General features: G+C 49.6%; 3 protein-coding genes across 4 annotated transcripts in view; 2 read left to right on the top strand and 1 right to left on the bottom strand.

Moving 5' to 3' along the window:
• The window catches only part of DNAH1 (dynein axonemal heavy chain 1), a 69,191-nt gene extending 61,799 nt beyond the window's left edge, over window positions 1–7,392 (top strand). Inside the window, exons 65-79 of the mRNA XM_079114476.1 lie at window positions 519–744; window positions 869–1,064; window positions 1,385–1,536; window positions 1,975–2,171; window positions 2,420–2,564; window positions 2,815–2,973; window positions 3,053–3,184; window positions 3,582–3,752; window positions 3,838–4,017; window positions 4,085–4,261; window positions 4,881–5,051; window positions 5,191–5,321; window positions 5,726–6,077; window positions 6,381–6,615; window positions 7,104–7,392. Coding sequence (XP_078970602.1) covers window positions 519–744; window positions 869–1,064; window positions 1,385–1,536; window positions 1,975–2,171; window positions 2,420–2,564; window positions 2,815–2,973; window positions 3,053–3,184; window positions 3,582–3,752; window positions 3,838–4,017; window positions 4,085–4,261; window positions 4,881–5,051; window positions 5,191–5,321; window positions 5,726–6,077; window positions 6,381–6,615; window positions 7,104–7,225 — 2,746 coding nt within the window. The 3' untranslated portion in view covers window positions 7,226–7,392. The remainder of the gene's footprint in view (window positions 1–518; window positions 745–868; window positions 1,065–1,384; window positions 1,537–1,974; window positions 2,172–2,419; window positions 2,565–2,814; window positions 2,974–3,052; window positions 3,185–3,581; window positions 3,753–3,837; window positions 4,018–4,084; window positions 4,262–4,880; window positions 5,052–5,190; window positions 5,322–5,725; window positions 6,078–6,380; window positions 6,616–7,103) is intronic.
• Window positions 7,393–7,836: 444 nt separating this feature from the next.
• Window positions 7,837–16,372, bottom strand: BAP1 (BRCA1 associated deubiquitinase 1). Of its 2 annotated transcripts, none has more exons than XM_079116383.1 (17): window positions 16,225–16,372; window positions 16,095–16,124; window positions 15,930–15,984; window positions 14,906–15,038; window positions 14,379–14,498; window positions 13,800–13,861; window positions 13,572–13,714; window positions 13,226–13,304; window positions 12,689–12,758; window positions 12,227–12,374; window positions 11,534–11,718; window positions 11,024–11,157; window positions 9,987–10,465; window positions 9,710–9,870; window positions 9,376–9,468; window positions 9,208–9,280; window positions 7,837–9,097 (listed from the first exon to the last, which is right to left on the bottom strand). In XM_079116383.1, exons 1-17 carry the CDS (start codon window positions 16,259–16,261, stop codon window positions 8,964–8,966), a joined length of 2,136 nt encoding a protein of 711 aa, XP_078972509.1. In that variant the 5' UTR covers window positions 16,262–16,372; the 3' UTR covers window positions 7,837–8,963. The 2 variants fall into 2 exon arrangements, with proteins under 2 accessions (XP_078972509.1, XP_078972508.1); XM_079116382.1 differs by having other exon boundaries at window positions 12,689–12,812; window positions 16,225–16,371.
• Window positions 16,373–16,507: 135 nt separating this feature from the next.
• Window positions 16,508–24,030, top strand: part of PHF7 (PHD finger protein 7) — a 22,842-nt gene continuing 15,319 nt past the window's right edge. The window contains exons 1-3 of the mRNA XM_079116271.1: window positions 16,508–18,847; window positions 19,633–19,685; window positions 20,445–20,536. Of these exons, the coding sequence (XP_078972397.1) occupies window positions 18,804–18,847; window positions 19,633–19,685; window positions 20,445–20,536 (189 nt within the window). The 5' untranslated portion in view covers window positions 16,508–18,803. The remainder of the gene's footprint in view (window positions 18,848–19,632; window positions 19,686–20,444; window positions 20,537–24,030) is intronic.

Here is a 24,030-nt window from a genome sequence, read left to right as displayed (position 1 = left end):
AGCTGCTCCTTGGCTATCCCCCCAGGCTGGGACTCCACGGGGGTCTTTTCACACTCAAGGGCCCCACCAGCTTCTTCTCAATCAATCTGGCATTCCAAAGCTTCTGGGCCTCATACCTGTCGAAGTTTCCACCTATGAGGCTCCTGTGCTAAGGTCTCCATTTCAGTGGCCACTGTGAACATCTCCTCAGGCCAGGGGGTGAAAACACCTTGAAGTCTGTTCATGTTGGTCACCCACAGCCCCCTCCTGCTAAGGAAGAATCATTCAGAGACCCCAACATGAATTGGTCAGCCCCTGCTGTGATTCCAGGCTGCCACCTGAGGTCTCACTTGCTCTGAAGACAGGTTCTGCACTAGCCCTGCAGCCTGGGATGGAGGCCAGGCCTCCCAGGCTGACACTGGCAAAGGACACTGGGCTCTTGAAGTTCCAGGATCACAAGTCAATAAACAAGCAGGCTCAAAACTAGCCCTCTGGGGCTCACCAGGTATTACAAACAAGGTTTCTCCTGCCCCTGGCAGTGGCCTAGAGGACCAGCTACTGGGCCAGGTAGTGGCTGAGGAGCGACCCGACTTAGAGGAGGCCAAGAATCAGCTGATTATCAGTAATGCCAAGATGCGTCAGGAGCTGAAGGACATTGAAGACCAGATTCTGTACCGGCTCAGCTCCTCTGAGGGCAACCCTGTGGATGACATGGAGCTCATCAAAGTGCTGGAGGCTTCCAAGATGAAGGCTGCAGAGATCCAGGTGGTCCACTGCCTCCCACCCGCCTGCCTCTTCCTACCTGCCTGACCCCTCACCCCCATCCACCTCTGTCTTTTGCTCTTTGCCAGCCTACCTGGGCCTGACACCCCTCCCTCTGCACCCCCAGGCCAAGGTCAGGATTGCAGAGCAGACAGAGAAGGACATTGACCTCACGCGCATGGAATACATACCCGTGGCAGTCCGCACGCAGATCCTCTTCTTCTGCGTGTCCGACCTGGCCAATGTGGACCCCATGTACCAGTACTCCCTTGAGTGGTTCCTCAATATCTTCCTCTCAGGCATTGCCAACTCAGAGAGGGCAGGTAACCCTGGGACACAGCACAACGGGCCCACCCTGACACAGACAAGACATGTGTGCCATGCATTTCCACTGTGGGGCACACAAGTTAAACTCACACCCAGAATCACAGGCACATGTCTCCCATCAGACTCACGGTACCTAAGTACACACCCACTACTCCCGATCCTCCTCTGATCTCCTTTATTGGGAACACCAGCTGCCAAAAGAGATGCCTAGACAGTCCCGATGGCTGTTGAGTGACTGGTTAGACTGAGTTGGACCCTAGGATCTTCCTTCCTCTCCTGTCTCCCCACACTCTGCCATCACCTCTCCACCCTGCAGAAAACCTGAAGAAGCGCATCAGCAACATCAACCGCTACCTGACCTATAGCCTCTACAGCAACGTCTGCCGCAGCCTCTTTGAGAAGCACAAGCTGATGTTTGCTTTCCTGCTGTGCGTCCGCATCATGATGAATGAGGGCAAGATCAACCAGGTGCAGAAACAGGGAGATGGCAGGGTGGACCGACTGCCTGAGGGGCTGCCCTTTTGTGTATCTGAGAGAACTGGGTGGGTGGAAAGGGAAAGTCAGAAGCACAGAAAATGCTGAGGGAGGGACAGAGGCCCAAGACAACACAGTTCCTTGGCCAAACACAACAGGAGACCCTGGGTTAACTGAGGCCCAACCAGTGTTGTGAGCACAGTCCTCAGAGCCTCGAATATGCTGGTGAGCACAAAGACTGTCCCCAGGAACAGACTGTCCCGAGCCTCCCACACCTGTTTGACCAACCAGCAAAAGGCAGAGCAGGGACACTAACTCAGACCTGTTTGACCAACACTCCAAAGGTTGACTCAGTTTCTCTAGGTAAGTGCCCAGAGGCAGGCAGGAGCCAGGCACAGAACCTAGGCACCAACACACCCTGTCTCCTGCTAGGGTGAGTGGCGCTACCTCCTGTCGGGGGGTTCCATCCAGAGCATGACTGAGAACCCTGCACCAGACTGGCTGTCGGACCGGGCCTGGCGAGATATCCTGGCACTCTCGAATCTTCCCACATTTTCTGCCTTCCCTTCTGACTTCATGAAGCACCTCTCAGAATTTCAAGCCATCTTTGACAGCCTGGAGCCCCATCGGTGAGCAGGTCCCACAGCATGGCAGGGTGGGAACGGGGTAGAGGTAAGACCCCTAAAACCTGCCCAGGAACCTTCTCCAAGGGATCAACCAGGATTGCTATGCAGCTGTGACCACATCTCTTCTATGTCCCACAATCCCGTATTCCTGGGACACCCTTCTCTCCTCTGCTGTCCAGCTGGGAGAGGCTTTCCTGGGGTCAGAGGTTTCCCACAGGCTGACTTTCAGGGAGATGTGGGTACTGTTGCAGACAGCCCTTGCCTGGTATCTGGGACCAGTTCCTGGACCAGTTCCAGAAGCTGCTGGTCCTTCGCTGCCTGCGTGGGGACAAGGTTACCAATGCCATGCAGGACTTTGTGGCCACCAACCTGGAACCACGCTTCATTGAGCCTCAGGCAAGTGCTGGTACCCAGGCAGAGCTGGCACCCTAGGTCTCAAGGGCCTGGTTGCACCTAGATACCCTCCCTTGCAGCCTTGGACAGGTCAGGACTCCTGCCCATCCCCCAAAGAATCTGGGAGTTTCCAGGTCCCACTGGGAAGCCCTTTGGGGACCTTTCCAGGAGCCCCAGGAACCCCCTTTTCTTGTCCTGGTCCCTGTCTCTCATCAGCTCCAGCTGGTCCTAGCATCTCTCCCTGTCCTTGCAGACGGCCAACCTGTCATTGGTGTTCAAAGACTCCAACTCTACCACACCTCTTATCTTTGTGCTGTCACCTGGCACAGACCCTGCTGCTGACCTCTACAAGTTCGCTGAAGAGATGAAGTTCTCCAAAAAGCTCTCTGCCATCTCCCTGGGCCAGGGGCAGGTGAGGGCTACACAGGGAGGAGGGGAGTGGGCCGGTGGGGCAGCTTCCCCCCACCACTCAGTGCTCCTGCGCCCCACAGGGCCCTCGGGCAGAAGCCATGATGCGCAGCTCCATAGAGAGGGGCAAGTGGGTCTTCTTCCAGAACTGCCACCTGGCACCAAGCTGGATGCCAGCTTTGGAGCGCCTCATCGAGCACATCAACCCTGACAAGGTGCGCCATGTTGCCTGTTACAGACCTGCTGGGGTCTGCTCTGCTGACGGGACTAATAATCTCTTCATCAAGGACTAATGAGGCTTAAGTGAGATTATCCTACAAAGCACTCAGCCCAGCCCGGGGCACATAGCAAGTGCATCATGCACTGACTAAATTAATCTTCTCAATGGCCCCTAAGCTACTGGGTCTCATGGCCTGGTGACTTACTCAGGGACACCCAGCACAGATGGATGACCCTAGAACTTGCCAAAGCTCAAATTCTTAACTAGCTGCCCATGTAGCCTTTCCTGGCCTGTTCCAGGGATACAGTCAGGTGAAGGATATGCTCAGAGCCCCTGGGTAGAAGGGAGCCTGGTGTTGGGTCTCAGTGCTCATGAGAAGCCATGGCCGCCAGGTGCACCGGGACTTCCGCCTATGGCTCACCAGCCTGCCCAGCAACAAGTTCCCAGTGTCCATCCTGCAGAATGGCTCCAAAATGACTATTGAGCCACCACGTGGTGTCAAGGCCAACCTGCTGAAGTCCTACAGCAGCCTCACTGACGACTTCCTCCACTCCTGTCGCAAGGTGAGGCATACTTGGTGTGTGTCTGCCTACTGGCCCTGCCCCCGTCCCCACGCCTCATACCCTCCCCAACTCCCAATTCCCACAGGTGATGGAGTTCAAGTCCCTGCTGCTGTCTCTGTGCCTGTTCCATGGGAATGCACTGGAGCGTCGTAAATTTGGGCCTCTGGGCTTCAACATTCCCTATGAGTTCACAGATGGAGACCTGCGCATCTGCATCAGTCAGCTCAAGATGTTCCTCGACGAATATGAGGACATCCCCTACAAGGTGGGCCAGGAACAGGCTGGGGACAGGGGTCAGGCACTTGTGAGGTCCTCACTCATCCACCCTGTAGGTCCTCAAGTACACGGCAGGGGAGATCAACTATGGCGGTCGCGTCACGGATGACTGGGACCGCCGCTGTGTCATGAACATCCTGGAGGACTATTACAGGCCTGCCGTACTCTCCCCCAATCACATCTACAGTGACTCAGGCATCTACCACCAGATCCAACCCACCTACGACCTCAATGTGAGGCCCTGCAAGGACTGAGCAGGAGAGGGCTTGCCAGGCCAGGGTGCCAGGGTGTCATGAATGCCTTGGTGCTGGGTGAGAGAAGGCATGGCTCCTGCTCTCCAGGGGCTCTTTTTTACTGTTGAAACCATCTCAGGGTGAGGGAGGAAGAGTCAGTCCCCACCCACTGAAAAGCAGGTACTGAGGAGAGACAGACCCTGCCTGAGCCACTCCCTGTGTGTAATTCCTCAGTGCAGGTTGGGGCAGCTCCTCCAAGACGGCAATAGTGCCAAGCTATGCAGTCAGGGAAGGCTCCCTGAGGACATGACACCTCCGCTGAGATGTGTGGAGAGAAGTCATGAGCCAAGGCTGGGTTGGGTGGGGACCAATACAGGAGGGAGTGTGTTGGATTTGAGCAACTGCATGGAGATCAGGAAGTCTATGGCAGTGAGGTGGACTAGGAGGAAAGCAGGGGTCATACCACACAATGGTCATGCAATCCCAAGAATGACAGGGAGATGCATATGGCTGCTACCAGGGGCGATGAGTGGGAGACATGACAAATAGGGGGTGGGCTCAATAGGAGGATGACTGAATGCTGGCACAGAGCAAGGCAGTTCAGCCCTCCTCCTCCTAGGGCTACCTCAACTACATCAAGAGCCTCCCACTCAACGATATGCCTGAGATCTTTGGCCTGCATGACAATGCCAATATCACCTTCGCCCAGAATGAGACTTTTGCTCTACTGGGCTCCATCATCCAGCTACAGCCCAAATCGTCCTCTGCGGGTGGTCAAGGCCGGGAAGAGGTGGGTGTTGGCTGTGGGGAAGGGCAAAGGCTGGGCTCCACCATCCTGCCTGTACCCTGTGAGAAGGACTGTGCATGTGGAATCTTGCAGGAATTAAGAGAGGCCAGCCCTGCCTCCCAGTGTCTGTTTGCCCCTGCAGATAGTAGAAGATGTGGCCAAGAACATTCTGCTCCAGGTGCCTGATCCAATCAACTTGCAATCAGTGGTGGCCAAATATCCCGTGCTATATGAGGAATCAATGAACACAGTGCTGGTACAAGAGGTCATTAGGTAATTCTTCCTGCCCCACCCTCAGCCCTGAGTCAGTGGCCACTGTGTTTTAGAGAAATGACAACAGGAGTCCTTATGGGCTTGGTGTCATACCAAGTGGCCATTCTACCAACTATGTCAGTGCTATATATACACCTATTCTTTAACTCAGCCATTGTTTATTATTCCCATCTTATGGATGAGTGAACAGAGGCTCTAAAAAGGTTAAGTGACAAGTGACTATTCCAGGTCATACATTTGCCAAGGGCCAGTGCCAGGATTTGTACCTAGGCCACCTAATCCAGCTCTGTACTCTTGTCTCTATGTTCTGCCATTACTTTTCTGTCTCTGGCCCTGAATCAGGGAGCACAGAACTGTCATATGTCCCCAGCCCACTGCCTGCTTCCTTGCTTCTGGTGCCACAGGTACAACCGGTTGCTGCAGGTGATAACACAGACACTACAAGACATGCTCAAGGCACTCAAGGGGCTGGTGGTAATGTCCTCACAACTGGAGTTGATGGCTGCCAGCCTATACAACAACAGTGTGCCTGAGCTCTGGAATTCCAAGGCCTACCCATCGCTCAAGCCACTGGCCTCATGGGTCATGGACCTGTTGGAGCGCCTGAACTTCCTGAAGTCCTGGATCCAAGGTGGCATCCCAGCTGTCTTCTGGATCAGTGGCTTCTTCTTTCCACAGGCCTTCCTGACAGGCACTCTGCAGAACTTTGCCCGCAAGTTCGTCATCTCCATTGACACCATCTCCTTCGATTTCAAGGTCAGGGACAGTCAGGGCCAGGTCAGGTAACAAGCTAGGGTACAACTGAGGTAGGAGGGCACAGATGCCTGGCAGTTGGGGCAACCCTGAGCAGGAGGGTGGGAAGACCCAGACTGGGAGAGACCGCACACCCTAAGAAAATTCATAGGGGCAGGGTACAGAATGCAGACCACTGGCTACATCTGCACATACACAACAGCAGGCAGGCAGAGCTCTCAGAAGAGAGTTTGTGCCTCCTGATCAAAACCCTAAACCTGATTCCAGTTGTTGGTAAGTTGTGGATGTCTGCTGTGCCCACCACAGGTGATGGCCCAGTTACCATCAGAGCTCAGGGAAAGGCCTGAAGTGGGGTGTTTTATCTATGGATTGTTCCTGGAAGGTGCCCGCTGGGACCCAGTGGACTTCCAGCTAACTGAGTCTCGGCCCAAGGAGCTATACACAGAGATGGCTGTGATCTGGCTCTTGCCAACACCCAACCGCAAGGTCCAGAACCAGGACTTCTACCTGTGCCCAATCTACAAGACGCTGACTCGTGCTGGTATGGGGTCCAGGGAAGGGATCCAACACTACAGGTAGGGCTAACCCAGGCCAACCCAGCCCAAGCCAGTTAGACTGACCCAGGTTAGCTGAACAGAAAGGCTGGCCAAGGTTGGGGCCAGTGCTGAGCCAGGCCAGCAGCAGGTAAAAGGCTTAACTCACTGCCTGCTCACTTCCCTTGTGATCCGCCTTGGGTCCTGGGAGCCTACAAGCCCCAGACTGCCATGGATGGTTTAGAGGAACAATCAAGACCCAGGACAGGGATGAGCCTGGGCTGGGTCTATCAGGGGATGAGCAATAGCATCAACTCTCCTCTATCTCCATCTTCAATCCTCACTGCAAGCCTGAGCTTTAGCCAGACCCACTCACCGGGCAGGCTCCCTCCTGGGCCTCTCCCCAATTCAATCTGCCAAACACTTGCTCTTGCCCTATCCCTACCCTACCAGTGACAGGGCATGACCTAACCCTCCCCTCCTCCACCTGCTCCAGGAACACTATCAACCACAGGCCATTCTACCAACTATGTCATTGCTGTGGAGATCCCCAGTGACCAGCCTCAGCGACACTGGATAAAGCGGGGTGTGGCCCTCCTCTGTGCCCTGGACTACTAGACTCAGCTGGAAGGGCCAGTCATTAAAGTCATGTTTTTCAGTCAGTACAGCTTGTCTTGGCTGCTTACATGAGGCTCCCCCTCTGTAGGATTAACTGCTAGTGTGGGGGTGAGGGGCTGCAGCAGCCTCAGCAGAGAATGGCAGAGGCAGCTTTGGCTTGCTATACCCTTCCAGGCCCCAGTGCCCCTCCAGAGGGATCGCACCAGGCAGAACTAGAGGCAGCTTGCCTCCATACATCTCCCGGTTGCAAAGTCACCAGATCTGGTGAAGGTCAAGCCCACCCCTCTCAATGCAGCTTGTCCAAAGGCCATCTGAAGTCCCTCCTCAGCTCAGGTCCCACATCCCAGGCCTAGCATCCCATCTCTGAACCAGAGGTCCCAATGCATACTTCACCTTCCCCTCTAGTCACAGGACCTTGGGCCCAGAAAGTCTAGTAGGTCACTCATACCTAACACAGCCTTATGGATCTGACCAGCAACCACAGGAGGGACCACTTCGTAGCAGTTTTATTCATTCACTGATCCAGTATTTACAGGAGCCAGAAGGGACAGGCCATGCTCAGCCCAGAGAGGCAGCTGCCACAGCTCAGCCCAGAGAGGCAGCTGCCACACTTGCCAGCCCCCCAAGTCATTATGTACAGATAAGGGGCCTGTGTGGATCACCTTCAAAACCATGTGGCTGGAGGCCACAGGGCTGTTCGGGGCCTGAACTCCAGAGACGGTGCTGAGCCCATTACCCCTTAGCATCAAGCCCTCTGGGAACACAGGGACCCCAACTGATTTGTCTTGATCAGGCTGTCCCCCACCCTGAGTGCCTGGCAGAGGCCGAGGAAGCAGGTGCAGCAGTGAGAGCTGAGTGGCATCAGCTCCTGCAAGCAGCCCTGTCTCTGCTATCCCTAAGAGGAGGGAGACATGGTAATACTGAGGGGCTGGGCAGAGGCTCCTCTGAGCCCCAGGCTCCAGGGACAGAGACCAGGAGTCCAAGATAGACCCATAGCCAGGGCCACAACACTGAAGGCAAAGAGCCCCAGAGCCTTGCTGTGGACAATAGTCTCAACAAGCCCAGCTAGAACTAGGACAGTTTATAGGCCACCAAACAGTTCACACACTTCTCTCTGCTCAGGTCACTGGACCCCAGCAGGCTGCCATTTCATTCACACCATTCCAGCATAACAGCCACATCCCTGAGTTTGGCACTCTCCCAGGAGGATGTAGAGAGTGGGCCTGGCTTCCTCACACAGGGACAGGCTGGCAGCTGGGGCAGCAGGGTCCAATGCCAACTGAGGCCCCCAGCTGGGACCCTAAAGGTGTGATGCAGGGACCTGGGCCTACCAAGATGACAGCTGCTAAGAGAGAAAGCAGAGTCATGAAGGTGGCTATATAATACAGTGGCAAGATGGGTTGGGGCCCAGAAAAATAGACATCTGATAGGTAAAATATATATTCTGCTGCCCAGGCAGAAGGGCCAGGTCCTGCTGCTCCACAGCCAGCTGTGGAGGAAGCCACAGCACCCCACTGTAGCCCAACTCCAGCTGCTGCTTCCTGAGCATTATGGGGCTGACTTGCCCACTGCGAGGCCCTAGGATGTAATACAGGTAACATGGACTGGCTCCCACTCCCAGGGCCTGAGCTCTCTGGCTGGAACTATTCAGTAATACTGGGAAACAGGGAGTGAGGCAGGGAGGGGCCCTGGTGAGGGCCTCACGGCAAGAGCAGGCTGCAGTCAGGGCCAGCAGTCTTCACTGGCGCTTGGCTTTATAGGGGCGAGAGCGTTTCCGCCGGTCAGGCTTCCGCTGCTTGTGAAGTCGGCCAATGCTGACCCCTTGGCGCCGCCGCACTGAGATGTTCTGCTCCACCAGATTGGCCAGCATGCCTGTGGAAGACAAGAGACCCTTGAGCAGGTGGGAGTTCTAAGGGAGGGGGATCTGAGGGGCATGGTTCTCAGCAGGGTGTGCCAATTAAGACAGGAGTGAGGCCCCTCACCTTCCTGAGCCAGCATGGAGATGAAGGTACAGATGAACTCATCATAGTTGTGGGTCCTTCTCTGGTCATCAATCTGCAGGAGAGGAGGGTCAAGGCATCACAAACTCATATCCTCAGCAGCTGCTCTCGGTAGAGAGTAGAGGACCAGACAGTAGAGAGATCACCCACCTTGAACTTCTTTCTCTTCTCTACCTCCTCCTTGAGACAAGCCTCGTAGTTTGCGATCTCAGCCTCCACACACTTGAGCAGTGCCAGCAGCTCCTGCCAAAACCCAGCAGAGCACCTGAGGGGGGCTGGCCAGCACCAAAGCTCCACCAGGAGGCAGCTCGAGGCAGGGGTGAGCAATCAGAGTGCATGGGGCCTGGCTCCCCAGCCCAGTACTGATTCTTGGCACCTCCAGACACCAACCTTCACACCAAAAATCTAGTCAAGAACCCACCACTCAGACATATGCCTTTCCCTCTGCCAGGACTGGAAGGGAAAGTTACAAAGGGAGGCTCACCTTGGGTGAGTACTTCTCCCCACTTAAGGGCTCGCCAGGTCTGACCAGCCCAGTCTTCTCTCTGCTGTCCGTGGCTTCCACTACCTCCTTCTCCTCTGGGCTGCTGGACCCCTGGTTGCCTTGGCTCGGTCTGACAGAAGGTGAGGAACCCTTCCCACCCTCTAGGAAGAAGGCATAAGAAGATGTGTCAGAGTACAGAACACTTCATGATCACCTGGCTACCTACTACTTCCCTCCAGAGTGCACCAAGTAGCCAGTGAGTCAGGCCAAGGCCCACCTGTTAGTGCCAGGGGACTCAGCACACCATCCTCAGCAAGATGCAGCAGGCCTGTGCTGATGACAGGACCCAGGTCACGGACAGCACGGTTGTAGCGTATGCAGTCAACACGCAGCAGGCTGTCATCCTCCCCAAAAAGCACCTTGGAGATGTGGGAAGTGACAGGGCTGGAGGGCCGTGTCGGGTTGGCGGAGCGAATGGGCGAGCGCAGAGGTGAGTTGAAAGCACTACCAATCTCAGAGGCTGTGTCCGTGCTCTCGTTGCTGGGGGTAGGTGAGGGCTGCGAGTGTGTGGGCACTGCCACAGCTGGACTCCCAGCCCCGGTGCTAGTCTTGATGGACAGAGGAATTGAGAGGTCTTTCTGGGACTCTTTGAGTTTCTCAGCTAAGACGTTGATGGTGTTGGGCTGCAGCACTGATAGCTGCCCATCTGCAGAACTGCTCAATGACCCTGGCTTCCCTGTCCCTTTCCGCTTGTATCTGTGGGGCCGAAGAAGAGGTGAGCTGAGGGGATGGGCTGATGACTATACCTAGCATGGCTTGAACACACCCTGTCTCCCAAGGGCCAACCCTGAAATGACTCACTCCAAGCAGCCTGACCCTGTCATAGCAAGCATGGCACCCTAGGCTCTGTGAGCTACAGCCAGATGTCCTCATTGGACACCTCCTCTAGCTGCCTTACTTCTAGCCTTTTGCTAATGCCATTATCTTCCAGCAAAGACCCCTCCTCACCTTCCCATTTCCTACATCCCTCCAACCTCTTCTCCCACCCTAACCAATCCCTCAAGGCCCAGCTGAAAGACCATGCCAAGAGGACGTGCTTTGATATATGCTTATGTGCTCAGATCTCCTTCAAGCCTACCAAAAATTTCTTGGGGACCTAGTCAGTGCCTTCAGACTAGCTTCTCCAAGGGCCCTGCATTCTGTAAGTGCTCAGTGTTGTCTGCTGAATCAGGATGTTCTCAGATGTGGGCTGGAATATTCAGACCAGGCTCCAAGGTGCCTAGAGTCTGCAAGCCTTACAGAGCTAGGGCTGACCTGAGGGCAGAGTTGGTATTCTGCACATCCTCCTCCTCATCATCCTCATAGTCATCCTCGTCATCTGAGTACTGCTGGGGTGGGCGAACTGGCACTCGACTGCGGCCCACACCTGCTGCCAGGTCCTCCTCCTCCTGGGGCAGAGACCGGGGCACTCGTGAGCAGGGGCTATTCACTCAAGATGGGCACAGTACTCACAGTCAAGGAAAAAGGCAACACAGTTCTGTGGGCTGAATCCACTGAGCCTCTCCAGGTGCTTTCCTTGGCCTCCAAGGAGGCTGCCACCCACTAACCACACACAGAAGCACCAAGGAGCATGCCCTAAACATTTAATGCTATAGTCATGTGACTGAATTTAAAATCAAATGAGTTCTTCCTGCCTCCCTAAGCCCCTGATATGGGGCTTCTGAGTATCCAAGGAACCTGGCAATCCAGGCCCAGGTAGAGGGCAAACACCAAGAAGCCACTGTAGCCTCTCAGAGAATCTTGGATGAAATCCTGCAAGCTTACCTGCATGGGGGACTTGGCATAGTTGTGATTGTCTAGAAAGGCTGGCAGTCGCTGGACGATGGGGGTGGGATTGGGAGGAACCCCATTGAGGCTGCTTCCTGGAGGCTTTACCACTAGCTTGGGTTTGCTGGGAGGACTGTGGGTTGGAGCTTGTGGGCATGAACCAGCCACCTCCTCCACACCGTCTGAAACAGGGCAAGGAGTATAGGCAGGACCTTCAGTCAGATCCCCAAGAAAAGCCCACAGTCTCCCAAGTCTTGTAACACAGCACTGTTTCCCTCCCTTCCCAGAGAAGAGATGAGCCAGTTGGCAGGATGGGAGTCAGCAAGCTCTAAATCATGGTCCCACAGCAAGACTGAGAGGAGGAGGAGACAGAAAAGAAGAGAGGCAGGAAGAAAGAGGCCTCTAGAGAAAAGAAGAAAGAAAGGGAACATTACAAAGGGTTCAGGGGCTTGGAGTAATGGCAGTCCTTTATAGAAAACTGTTAGGGAAGGACTACTCTCCCTTTATGTTCTGAGTGGAGAGAGTTTCAGGCATTGGGCTTTCAGGCCTCTGGTAGAAGCCTCTGCATCACTGGCCAAGTACTTCGACAGAGAAAGACTTGCTTTGTATGGGCCTCCCAGGTCAAATTATGAGGGATGACTCTAAGGACATTCTCAGGAAAGAGACTCCAAAACACTCCCCACCCAGTACCTGTGTGGATGCCCTCAGAGACGGCTGGGGCCCTGCCTGTCTCCAGCACGAGGGGGGACTTGCTGCTAGCTGGCTTGGACTCCTCAGGAAGCTGTGACTCTTGAGACTTGTGGGTCTGAATCAACTCTGGCTGTGTTACTCTAATCAGCTGAAAACAGAATCCAAGGCTCAGAGGAGGGTAGAGCCAAGCCTCCACCCTAGACAGCTAAGAGCTGAAAGACAGCACAATGGCCTTGGTTCTAACCATTCACAGAGAAATAAAAGCCAAACCACAACCTCCTATAAGAAGCCATTCCCTCTTCCCTCCCCTAGTTCCACAAAGAAAGCAAAGGAAAGCAGTGGTTAACCAAAACCCAGGTTTATAAGAGAGTGAATTGGGAATCAGAGACAGATGCTGCAGTGCAACAAAGGCAAGGAGAGTTGAGTTGGGCTGGGCCAGGGCCAGGCCTGAGGGGCATCTACCTGCTGCAGGGCCTCCAGTACTGTCTGACGGTTCACCTTCAGCACATGCAGCCTGGCCTCATATTTGATCCTGCGGTCGGGCACCACTGCCATCAGGTTGAAGCGGATGTCGTGGTAGGGCTCCCTGCAGTCACAGCCGCAGCTGTGAGAGCAGCTCCCACCCCAGTCCCGCCATCAGGTTGAGGCAGATATCCTGGCAGGGCTCCCTGCAGTCACACCTGCAGCCATAGGTACAGGCCCAACCCCAACAGGTGGACAGTGGCTGACCATGCACACCAGACACCTGAGTTGGTATCCTCCTATGAGTTATCAGGGCCTATTAGGAAGTGAGCCAACACACCTGGATGACCCATGGCTCCAAGGCCTGCCTCTCCCCCAGCCCATCCCAGAGCAGGCCACAGGCAGAAAACAAGACAAGCATCTGGAAGCCCAGAATCTAAAGCTGTTTTTGCCAGATTACTATATGGCCTTGAGATTTACAATCTCAAGGGGGCACAGTTCCAGAAGTATAGAGCAGGACAGGCTCAGGACCCTCACCCTGCAGTGGCGAGGCCAATACGCTCCATGATGACCCGCCGGGCCTTGTCTGTCCACTCCTCATCCTCTCCCCAGGGCCCTAGGGAGACCAAGACGAGGAATCAGCAGGTGGGAAATCCTGAGTTTGGGCAGGCCAGGGATGGAAAGGAAGATAGAGAAGTGTGATTGAGTCAGGGAGTCATGAGCTGGTGAGGCAATGCAATGCAGGGTGAAATCCTGGTCAGTTAGATGTCCTCAGTATCTACCCCACCCACTGCCACTGGATCCTAAGCACCTGAGGGTCCTGAGCCCCAGATACCCAGGAAGTAAACAGAAATTCAACAGGCTCCCAGATGAGGGTGCCTACCATGGTCAATGGGGTAGACCTTCAGCCCATCCAGTTCAAAGAGCCGGCCTGTGATAGGCACATAGCTGACAAAGTGGAATGCCTCCATGGTACGCACTGCACTAAGGCCATTCTGCTTCTCAGGGAGGTGACGTGGTTCAGGCCTGGGGAAGGACAAAGTGTCAGGGCCCCCCAAATTACACTCTCTCCCACTCTCACCCCACATCAGCTCCCAGAGCTCCCACATACCTGGCATGGCTATTATGTGCCTTGGCCAACTCTGGGGCATTGCCAATTGCGTATCCTTTGCTCTAAGAGGGAGAAAACAAGGCCACATCAGAACAGCTTCTTGGATGGAGTTCTGGATAGGGGGGCAAAGCTCCAGAGACAGTCCAGAATCTGAAGTATCACAGATGGACTTTCCTACAGGGATAGTGAAGAATTCTGGGGCCCCCAAAGAGATGGGTGTACTGGCCTCGCACAGTAATCAGAAGATACTGGGGAACAAAAACACCAACAGAGAAGTTCTGACATGGTGTCATGTATGTAAAGTCTTGGGCTGGGATGTAACTCAGTGGTAGAGCATTTGCCTAGCATGTGCAAGGCCTGGGTTCAAACCCTAATATCATACACAAACACACACACGGTCTGTTCCTTCCCTAGATCTATTTCTTTTCCTGACACATGGGCCTTACACAATGAGTTGTGAGTCAAATGTTAAATCAATGACCAAAGAGTCACACACACCAAGTGGTAGCAATATTAATGGCCCTGATGATCAAATCTGCCCAGCCAGCTGTGAACCAGATATAAGGCACTGCAGCCTACCTCAGGGCTGAAGCCTTTGGTGAAATCCTTCATGCGACTCAGGGTGGGCCCCAGGTCCACGTTGCTGCAATTGAGGAGCACACTAAGCAAGGCATGAGTAGCACAAGAGTTGGGGATCAGCTGTGAAACCAAGAATACATACTCATATATAACACCCTTAGCATACATAGCACCCCAAGCTCCCCCAACTATATTCATTGGGAATAAGGGTCAGGACAGGGAGTCATATCTGAACTATAACCCTTATCCATTCCCCTCATCTTTGCCCAACATTTGTTCATTCACATACCCACCATTTAATTCAATACCCACCAAGTGTCTGGAGATGTGGAGAGTGGACTGAGACACCATCCTACTCTAAAAAATATTCCCTTTAATTAATAAGAGCAGGGTTCCTTTTGCCAAAGGGGTTCTGTAGCCACCACCCTTGGAATCTCTATCTTCTGCCTTCCTGACTTCCCTTTCCCAAGTTTAAAAAAAAAAAAGGCAGCATCCCACCGTCCAAACAAGCACAAAGCCCAGCAGACCTGATGAGCAAAGAACATGTTATTCACAATATCGTCATCAATCACAGACGTATCATCCACCAAGGTAGAGACTTTGCGACGGGATCTGCGCTCTTCGATCCATTTGAACAGAAAGATGAATCCATACACAGGGCTGGGAAAGTAAAGGGCAAAGGAAATCAGCATTCCTTTCTTTCTCCCCCTTTCCTTTGCACCCTGTCATCACTTGAGTGTTCCTGTGATGAACCCACCTCTCCCCTGGCTTGGCCCTAAGCCCTTACACCCCAGAGATCTGCCATAAGCTTCTGGCTGTGATGCTCCAAGAGTCCTCCCAGTCTGCTTATGAAATCTATGGTTCAGAGTTAGGGGAGAAAAGTTGAACCAACAGGCCAGAAACAAGGTAGGAATATAAAGTAAGGCAAGAACAAAAACTCTGTCTGATGAGGAATGTAAGCACTACTCTTCAATGTGGGCTCCAAGGTCAAGCCCCAATGAAGCCAGGGAAACATACAGTCACACACACCAGTCTCTGCTTTTCTGGGAAATGAAAGCAAGAATTCTTGGTTCAGTTATTGTAGCAGTCTCTCTATACCTCTATTCTGCAGCATCACCAAGACAAGACTCTGAGTTTGGGCACCTAGGAAGGGCCTTGATACATCAATCAATCAATACAAAAAGACTTTATGTAGAGATTAAAGTCACAGCACAAATGAGAATACATTAATGAACTGAACAGTTGCACAAAGGGCACTGTGTGACCTGGGGGTTCCTGCTGTAAAGGACTTCCTGCTGCAAGACCAGAAAAGGCAGCTGTAACAGTACCCCAAGGATGTTTAAGGTTGGGGGAGGACTACTACCAAAAAAGAAGCACTAAGGGAAGACAGAAAGAAAAAAAACCAGCTTGATTAGGGGAGCACCCAGAGAGAAGGAATGCTTCCGTAGATGATATTTTACAACTTGAATTTCCTGATACTGTCTCCCTTGAGGGGCACTGTTCCCAACGGTCTCCAGCCCTTTGGGTGTAAGGACGGGCCCAGCCACTCACCCCTGACATTTGCTCTGAAGGTCATATATCTCCTCCACCTGCACCCCTTTGACACCTGCAATCAAGGGAAAGGAAAGCGGTGGGGAAGGGCGGCCCCCAGTCCTGCAGTGAGGACTCAGGAATGGGCCCCCACAGCCCGGGTAGCGCGGGCGGAGAGGGGCTTACCGAAATCTTCCACCAGGAGGGTGAAAAGGCCTAGGTGGAGAGACAAGAGGATGGGGTGGTGGTCAGGCAGGCGCGCCCCGACCCCCTCCGACCTCCCCAGCCCCAGAGGCCCGCCCTGCCCCCTCCTCACCCGGGTCGCTCTCCAGCTCCAGCCAGCCCTTATTCATCTTCCCGCGGGGCGGCCCCTCAACGCCATGTCCAGGCCCTTCCGACCCACCGCCGCCCCCGCCCCCGCCGGGAGCCCCCACAGCCCCCGGGGCCCTTCAGCCCCACACACAGACAACGGGCCCCGCCGCGTCACCCGCCCGCGCCGGCAACACAACGTCACCACTGCGCGACGGCCCCGCCCCTAGGCTCGACTTCCGCCGGCCAGACTGCGGGTGCGGGCACGCGCTCGGAGGCGGACGCGCACGCGTGGAGGGGTGGGGGCAGGCGCGCGGCCGTTAGCGCGCGGCCGTTAGCGGTCGCGCTCCCGCAACGGTCGGCGTCCCGGCGGTCTGGGTGGGCTCCTGTCCGCGTGACCTGGCCCTCGTTTGCACGTTCGCCTCCTTCGCGGATGCAGTCACCGCGCGGGGTGGCCGCCCGTGAGGTAGCTATCACGGCTTGTGACAACGAATAAAGCTCCCGGACAGCGGCGCCCTCAGCGATAGCTGGGTGGGCAGCCCGGGCTGGGAGCAGCGACCCGTGAGCTACCGTGAGGAGCGAGCAGCGGAGCCCACCTCCGGCCCGGCCTCGCATCAGCCGCCTGGCAGGCGCGACGTGAGCCTGGTCTGGCACCCGCGGGATGCTCCTTGAGCCCCTTCTCCGGCTGTTACCTCCAGGGACGATTGTGGCCACACCGACACGTATTTTCCAAATAAATCAGTGTTTATTCTTGCGACGGCGGCGGGGCCGAACACGTTAATTTATTTTTCATTTTCTCAGCAAGCATTTGCCCAGCATTTTTACAGTGAAACAACTTGGTAAGCGTTTGGAGGGAGCATCCGCCGGGTTAGGAAATCACGGACTGAGCAGCTTGTGGAAGCCCGCATTTGCCACGCCCCTCCTCTAATATTTTGAAGATTGTTGCGTCTTGTAACTACCGGTGTGCACAGAATCCTACCCAAGGAACGTCGTGGTCCAGCGATGCAAAGAACTGAAGTTTCAAGGTTTATTTCTATTGCTAGATGGTCGGGATAGCCCCAGCAACTGGGAACCGCTCAGTAATGGCAGCTACAGTGGGCCCCTTATGGGGACACCAAATTTTAGCGCGTGCGCCCTTTTCTCTCCTCTTCCAGCCTGTCCAAGCGCTTTTGATGAGTAAGAAGGCGACAAATGTCAGCTTTTGCAACTGCAACTCATGGGTTAGAAGAGGAGATGGAGCAAGCACAAAGAAAAGGCGGGCAGGCTAGCCTTGGTCTTCTGAGCAGCTACTGCCTTAGAGTGGTATTCATGCAGAATAGTTGAAAGTCCCTGGAGGGATTCATGATCCCCTGCCTTGATCCGAGGCCATGGGTACCGGAATGACCTAATGGAGTGACTGGAGTGTTTCTCTGGAGTGACCTAAATCACCCTGCTCTACTTCTAAGAAATATTATCCTCCGACTAGACACAGTCCTTCCTTCACAGGGGTGAATTTGATTTCTTTTGTCCCCCTTCACTTTTAGGCATTTACCCACCACCAGTGAAAACTTGGTAACTTTGTAATATGCTGACATTGGTGGCTAGAGGAGTGGCAAGGTGTCCTCCACTTTTGGGTATTTTATTTGGTTCGAATCTAGGAACAGGCCAAAGCTCAGTGGCCATTTGAGCCTGGTGAAAACGAGTGGTAGGAGCTAAGGACCTGACTTTTCAGGGTTTTTTGTTGTTTGTTTTGCTTTTTTGAACCAGGGGTTGAACTCAGGGGTGCTTAACCACTGAGCCACATCCCCAGGGCTCTGTTTATATTTTATTTTGAGACAGGGTTTCACTAAGTTGCTTAGGGCCTCACTAAATTGCTGAGTCTGGTTTTGAACTCCCGATCCTTCTCCTTTATACTCCTGAGCCACTGGTCAGTGTTATTTTTTGAGGGAATTGTTGCCTTTATGCAGACGAACCCTTATAGGCTCCTTTTTCTAGGAAAGAGCTACTTCACCTGGCTTTTACTGGGTAAAATTAAGTTAGCCACACTCTGGTGCAAAAGTGACTTTTTTTCCTGGGTGCTAGCCCATGCATTTGATAGACACAAAGAAAAAAAATCACTTTTCTAGTTGAGCAATGATTCCAAGTTCTTAAATTTCTGTGTGATAGCAATATAACATGGGAGTTAATGTTGGCCTCTGAAACCTGGCTACTTGGGTTGAAATCCCACCTATATTTCCTACTATCTCTGACCTTGGGCAAGATAATTACCTCTTCATGTCTTAGTCTTCTCATCTTGAAAGTGGAGATAATAATAGTAACTAATGCATGTGTGTGTATGTGTTAACATATGTAAAGTGCCTAGAACAATTCTTGACACAGTTTAATAATTATTAGCTATGATTATTGTTGATACTGGGTGCATCCCTTTTATTCCATCACATGGGTTGAGAGATGAAGTGCACTATTGCTTTGATCCTGTGGAACTTGGTAACCAAATGTAGAATCAAATTGCTGACCAAGCCCTGTTTGTATTTATAGCTGGAAGAGCCTGTATTGTCTTCATAATAGTATAGAAGAATTCAAGATAGGAGAGAGAGGCAGCAGCGAATGAAGACTATAAAAGAAAAGAAGAAGGAACGCCTAAGATTGAGGTAGAGTAGGTGACATAGGCAAGTTGGGAGAAATTTCCAATGGCTGGTGGTACATGCTGCACTTTTTTGCTCCCTTTGGCCTGGCCTGGTCCCAAGGGCTTGATTGGACAAGGTAAAAGGGGACCCCAGTGATCCCGGGAAGCTGCCCTTCCTGTCTTCCTGTCTTTCTAGTGCTGTCCCTAGTTGCAAAGTGCTGGCTCTAGAACTTTACTGCCTATATTCGTATCTTGGCCCTGCTACTTGCTAACTATATGACCTGGACAAATCATTTCTTTATGCCTCAGTTCCTCATCTGTAAAATGTACATAATAATAGCAACTACCTCCCCCCCCCCCCCCACATGCTGGGGATCAGACCCTAGGGTCTTGCACATGCTAGCAAGTGCTGTACCACTGAGCACTTGAGCCCCAACCCAAACCCACTTTTTATAGTGTTGTGTAGATTCATTGCATTAGTACATGGTAAAGGGCAAGGTTAGTTATCTAGCTATGGGAAATGCTTAGTTAACTTTGCTATCCCTTTAGTGTGCATTTGAAGGTGTTTCCCCCTAAGATTCAGAGTAGTTGACACAGTAAAAAATAAAAGAGTAAAAGGGATTTTCCCACCCTCAGATGATATAGTGGTTATTTTATGCTTTCAAAAAATATGAAGTACAAAAAGAAATTGATATTTTAGCTTTTAATATTTTGTTCCTTCATCAGACTTGAATGGCATTTTAAGGTAATGTTACAAGTGTTATCAACAGGATCCTCAAAGAGCCTCTTGCACTTCTTTCTCTTGTATAGGAAATCTGCCAGGACTAGGAAGGTAACCCAGAGGAAGCCGCCTTCAGGGCCTGGTAAGAAAGATGAGGCTGTGTTCAGCTGCTGCCTGCAGACCCCAGCAAAGAAGGCCACCTGTGTAGGGCAGTAAACTTGCTTCTCTCACTATCAACCCCACTTCCTCTCCAGATTCTCTAAGGGCCTGAAGAACTCAGGGTCTGTAAAATTTCATGTCCAAAGTAGAAGAAACAATTAAAACCACTTAAAACCAAAAAAATGTGGAGTAGTTGCAACTAACTTTTTCAGTGTGATTATATCAAATCCTAACTGATAGTAAATAAGACTTCATTCTAACCTTCCTCCTTGCCAAAATGACCCTCTTCCCAATACAGATGGTTCCTGACTCACAGTGGTTTCACTTACAATGTTTTGACTTCACAGTGGTGCAAGAGTGATATGCATTTATAATAAAAACCGTACTTCAGATATGAATTTTGATCTTTTCTCAAGCTAAGGAAATGTGGTATGATACTAAAACGCCAGGGAGTGGCAGTAAGCCGCGGCTCCCAGTCAGCCACACACCGCAAGGGAAAACTACCAATGCTCCACGATATGCTCTGTTAAGCTGTGATGTTTGGTAGGTTAGGTGTATTAAATGCATTTTTGATTGGTGATATTTCACCTCATGAAGGGTTTGTCTATACATAACCCCTTCATAAGTCAAGGAGCATCTGTACTCCTTCCTGTATTAAGATGGTTAGCTCCCACTTCTCTTCCATTCTTATTGATAAACTTGAGCCAAGCCTATAGTTAATTCTTAACATTCACTCTTCCAGTTTGCCGGCTATGCCTTCGAGAACCTGGGGATCCGGAAAAGTTAGGAGAATTCCTTCAGAAAGACAATCTCAGCGTGCATTATTTCTGTCTTGTGAGTACAAGGCCTCCTTTACTTTGAATGTCATGGCTTTTGCCACACAGACTCTCTTTTTCATCCAGTCTCAGATTTATAGTACTGTTTTTCTTAATAGGCTTTTTTTCTTTGAAAATCTAAAATAGTATATGTACCTACTATAAAATCCTGATGCTGTAAAGTATGTATAATTAAAAGCCTCTTCCCAAACAATATCCTCAATCTTTCTTCCCCTCCCCAAAGACAAATGCTTCCAGTACTTTGGGATATTCTTCCAATTATTTTTTCCCAGTCTTTTTTGTTAGGTAAAATTTGCATGCTGTAAAATGCAACCAGTTTTAAGTGTGCAGTTTGGTGAGTTTTGATCAATGTATATCCTTGTATAACCACCATCCTAATCAAAATAAACAGCATTTCCATTATCCTGCCCTTTTCTAGACAGTTCCACCAGACATAATCCCTGTTCTGATCTATAAATTATTTTTGCCTAGTCTGACTTTATATAAATTTAACTGTGATGTTTATACTTTTTCATATCTGGCTTTTTTTTCCCTAACACAATGTTTTGGAGATCCATCCATGTTGTTGCATATATCTGTAGCTTGTGCTTTTTATTGCCCAGTAGTATCTGTCATATGAATGTGTTGTAGGGTGCTTATCTATTCACCTGCTAGTGTACATTTGAATTGTTTCCATTTGGGAACTATTGTGAATAAAGCTGCTATGAACATTCATGTCCAACTTTTTTGTGTGTGAACATGTGTTTTCAGTTCTCTTGGGCAGATGTCTAGGAGTGGAATTACGGGTTGTATGCTAAATAGATGTTTAACTTCATGTGAAGTTGCCAAGTCATTTTCCAAAGTGATTGTACCAGTTTACACTCCCACAAGCAATTTATGAGAGTTCCAGTTGCACAGTTTTCTTGCCAAAACTTGGTATTGTCAGTCTTTTTCATTTGAACCATTCTACTGGATATGTATTGGTATCTCTTTGTGGTTTTAATTTTCACTTCTCTGAGGACCAAAAATGTTGAGCTGCTTGATCATTCACATATTTTCTGTGAAGAATCTGTACCAATATTTTTGTCCATTTTAAAAATTAGGTTGTTTGGTCCTATAATTGAGATGTAAGAATTGTTTATATATTCTGGATACAAATTGTTTTTCAGATATCTGTATTGTATTTTCTTCTAGTCTATGACTTGCCTTTTCATTTTCTTAATAGCATCATTTAATTTTGATGAACTCCTCTTTATTACTTTTTTCTTCTATGATTAGTACTTTTTGTGTGTCCTAAGAAATCTTTTCCTGCCCATTGAATTATCTCAGGTAACTTTGTAAAAGTCAATTATGGATCTGGATGATGTTTATGTCATTGCTCTGTTTTTTGTCTATACTTAAACCCTACCCCACTGTCTTAATTATTGTTGCTTTATAGTGTCTTGGAAGTATTGTAAATGTAGTGTTTTCCAATATTGTTTTGGTTATCAGGTCCTTTCATTTTTTTTCAAATTTTCTGGGATTATAATTAGGGTTACTTCAAACTTCAATCAATTTGAGTAGAATTGACAAACTCTTTCATGGACATAGTATATTTCTCTATTTATTTGGGTCTTTAAAATGTTTATATCAGCAAAGTTTTATGTATTTTTTTTTTTTATTTTCAGACTTTTTTTTTTTTTTTTTTTCGGGTGACTGGGATCAAACCCAGGACCTTGCACATGTTAGGCAAGCACCCTACTAATGATCCACATCCCAATGTGTTATAGTTTTAGTGAAGAAGTCTTGCATATTTTTTGTTAAATGTATTCCTAAATATTTTGTGGTTATCCTATCGTAAGTGACATTTTTAAATTTTATTTTCCCAAGTTTGTGGCTAAATATAGAAATACAATCTATTTTTATATGTTGACTTTATATCCTGAAGTCTTGTTAAATTCGCTTATTAGTTCAGTAATTATTTTTCTTATTTTGTTGTAAAACTCCTTAGGATTTCCTGTGTACACAGTTACATTGTGTGAATAAAGACAGTTCTGCTTTTTCTTTTTCAATCTTTGTCTTTTTAATTTTTTATTCTAATTTGTACATGATAGTAGAGTGCATTTATACATTTTGATAGATCATACATAAATGGAGTATAATTTCTCATTCTTCTGAATATACATATTGTAGGATCACATCAGCCATGCAGCCATGTTTGTTTATTCTTATTGTACCAGCTAGGACCTTCAATCTGATGTTCAGTAGAGGTGCTGCGAGTAGTTGTCCATGTCTTGTTCTCAGCATTAGGGAACAGCACCTAGGTTTTCTTCATTAAATATGTTAGCTGTAGGATTTTTCATAGATGGTTTTTATCAGCTTGAAGTTCCCTTTTATTCCTTTTTTACAGAGAATATCATGAATATGTATTGGATTTTGTCAAATGCTTTTTCTGCATCTGTTGAGATGATCTTGATCTTGCTCTTATTTTGTTAATGTGGATCATTACATCAACTGAATTCTTTAATGTTTAATGTTAAACTAATTTTGCATTGCTGGTCTAAACCCTTCTTGGTCTTGATACAGTTTTTATATAGTGCCGGACTCAATTTGCTAATATTTTGTTTGATTTTTACATCTATGTTCATGAGAAAGATTGATTTTCTTTTCTTGTAAGTCCTGCCAGGTGTCAGGGCTTGGTTAATTCCCATGCATTTTTACATAAAATAAACATATTTTATGTAAAATGTTTTTACATAAAAATAAACATATTTTATGTAAAATGTTTTTACATAAAAATAAACATATTATACACAATGTTTTGTATCTTTTTTTTTTATCTCATTTTGGAAATCTTCCCATATAGAACACATAGACCTAGTTAGTGTTTCATGGTATGGGTGTGCCAAAATGTAGTAAAACAAACCCCTTTTATAAAAGGACATTTAGATTGTTTATGATCTTTATTGATTTTTCTGTTTATATCAACAACACATGATCATTGTATAAAATGCAAATACTTTATAAATAAAAAACAAATCACTCATTCTAAAGCTCCTAGAAATACATGTAACACACATAACATACATAATATAGAATATCATATATGTTCTAAGTAAAATGGGAACATGCCACTGAAGTCAAGTGCCCTCAAGTCACCTAACATGGTAGGGCAAACTTTTCTATAATGTTGAAATAAGATAACCTGAACTCCCATTATGCATTTCCTATAACTACTTCAAGAAGTTCATCCCTGTCTCCAGTACTTTTGGAAGATTCTTGGTATGGGGGTGGGGTGCTGACATTCTCCCAGTGCATATAATAGTTCAATTTTTCTTCTATGATTTCCCATTCCAGACTCTGCTTTAGAAACTTTTCAGAAACAAATTGCCCTTTAAAGGGTGTTTGTAAAAGAAAAGTGCATTTTTTTTCCCTTCCCCTATAATTCAGAATGACTACAATCAGGAGATTTTAAAATCCTGTTTACCTTCTTGGAATACTCTTAAGAGTATTTATTCTGTACTGAAGGGACAA

Source organism: Sciurus vulgaris, assembly GCF_902686455.1.
Source record: "Sciurus vulgaris genome assembly, chromosome: 16".
Taxonomy (NCBI): Eukaryota; Metazoa; Chordata; class Mammalia; order Rodentia; family Sciuridae; genus Sciurus; species Sciurus vulgaris.
The sequence above is the reverse complement of the archived record's forward strand: the minus strand, read 5'-3'. Positions and strand labels throughout refer to the sequence as shown.

Coding starts and splice junctions, on each gene's coding strand:
- BAP1 (XM_079116382.1), bottom strand. CDS start 16,261: ATGAATAAGGGCTGGCTGGAGCTGGAGAGCGACCCGG. Junction 13,862..14,378: donor CCAAAGGCTTCAGCCCTGAG/GTAGGCTGCAGT, acceptor TCTCCCTCTTAG/AGCAAAGGATACGCAATTGG. Junction 10,466..11,023: donor AATACCAACTCTGCCCTCAG/GTCAGCCCTAGC, acceptor TCGGCCCCACAG/ATACAAGCGGAAAGGGACAG.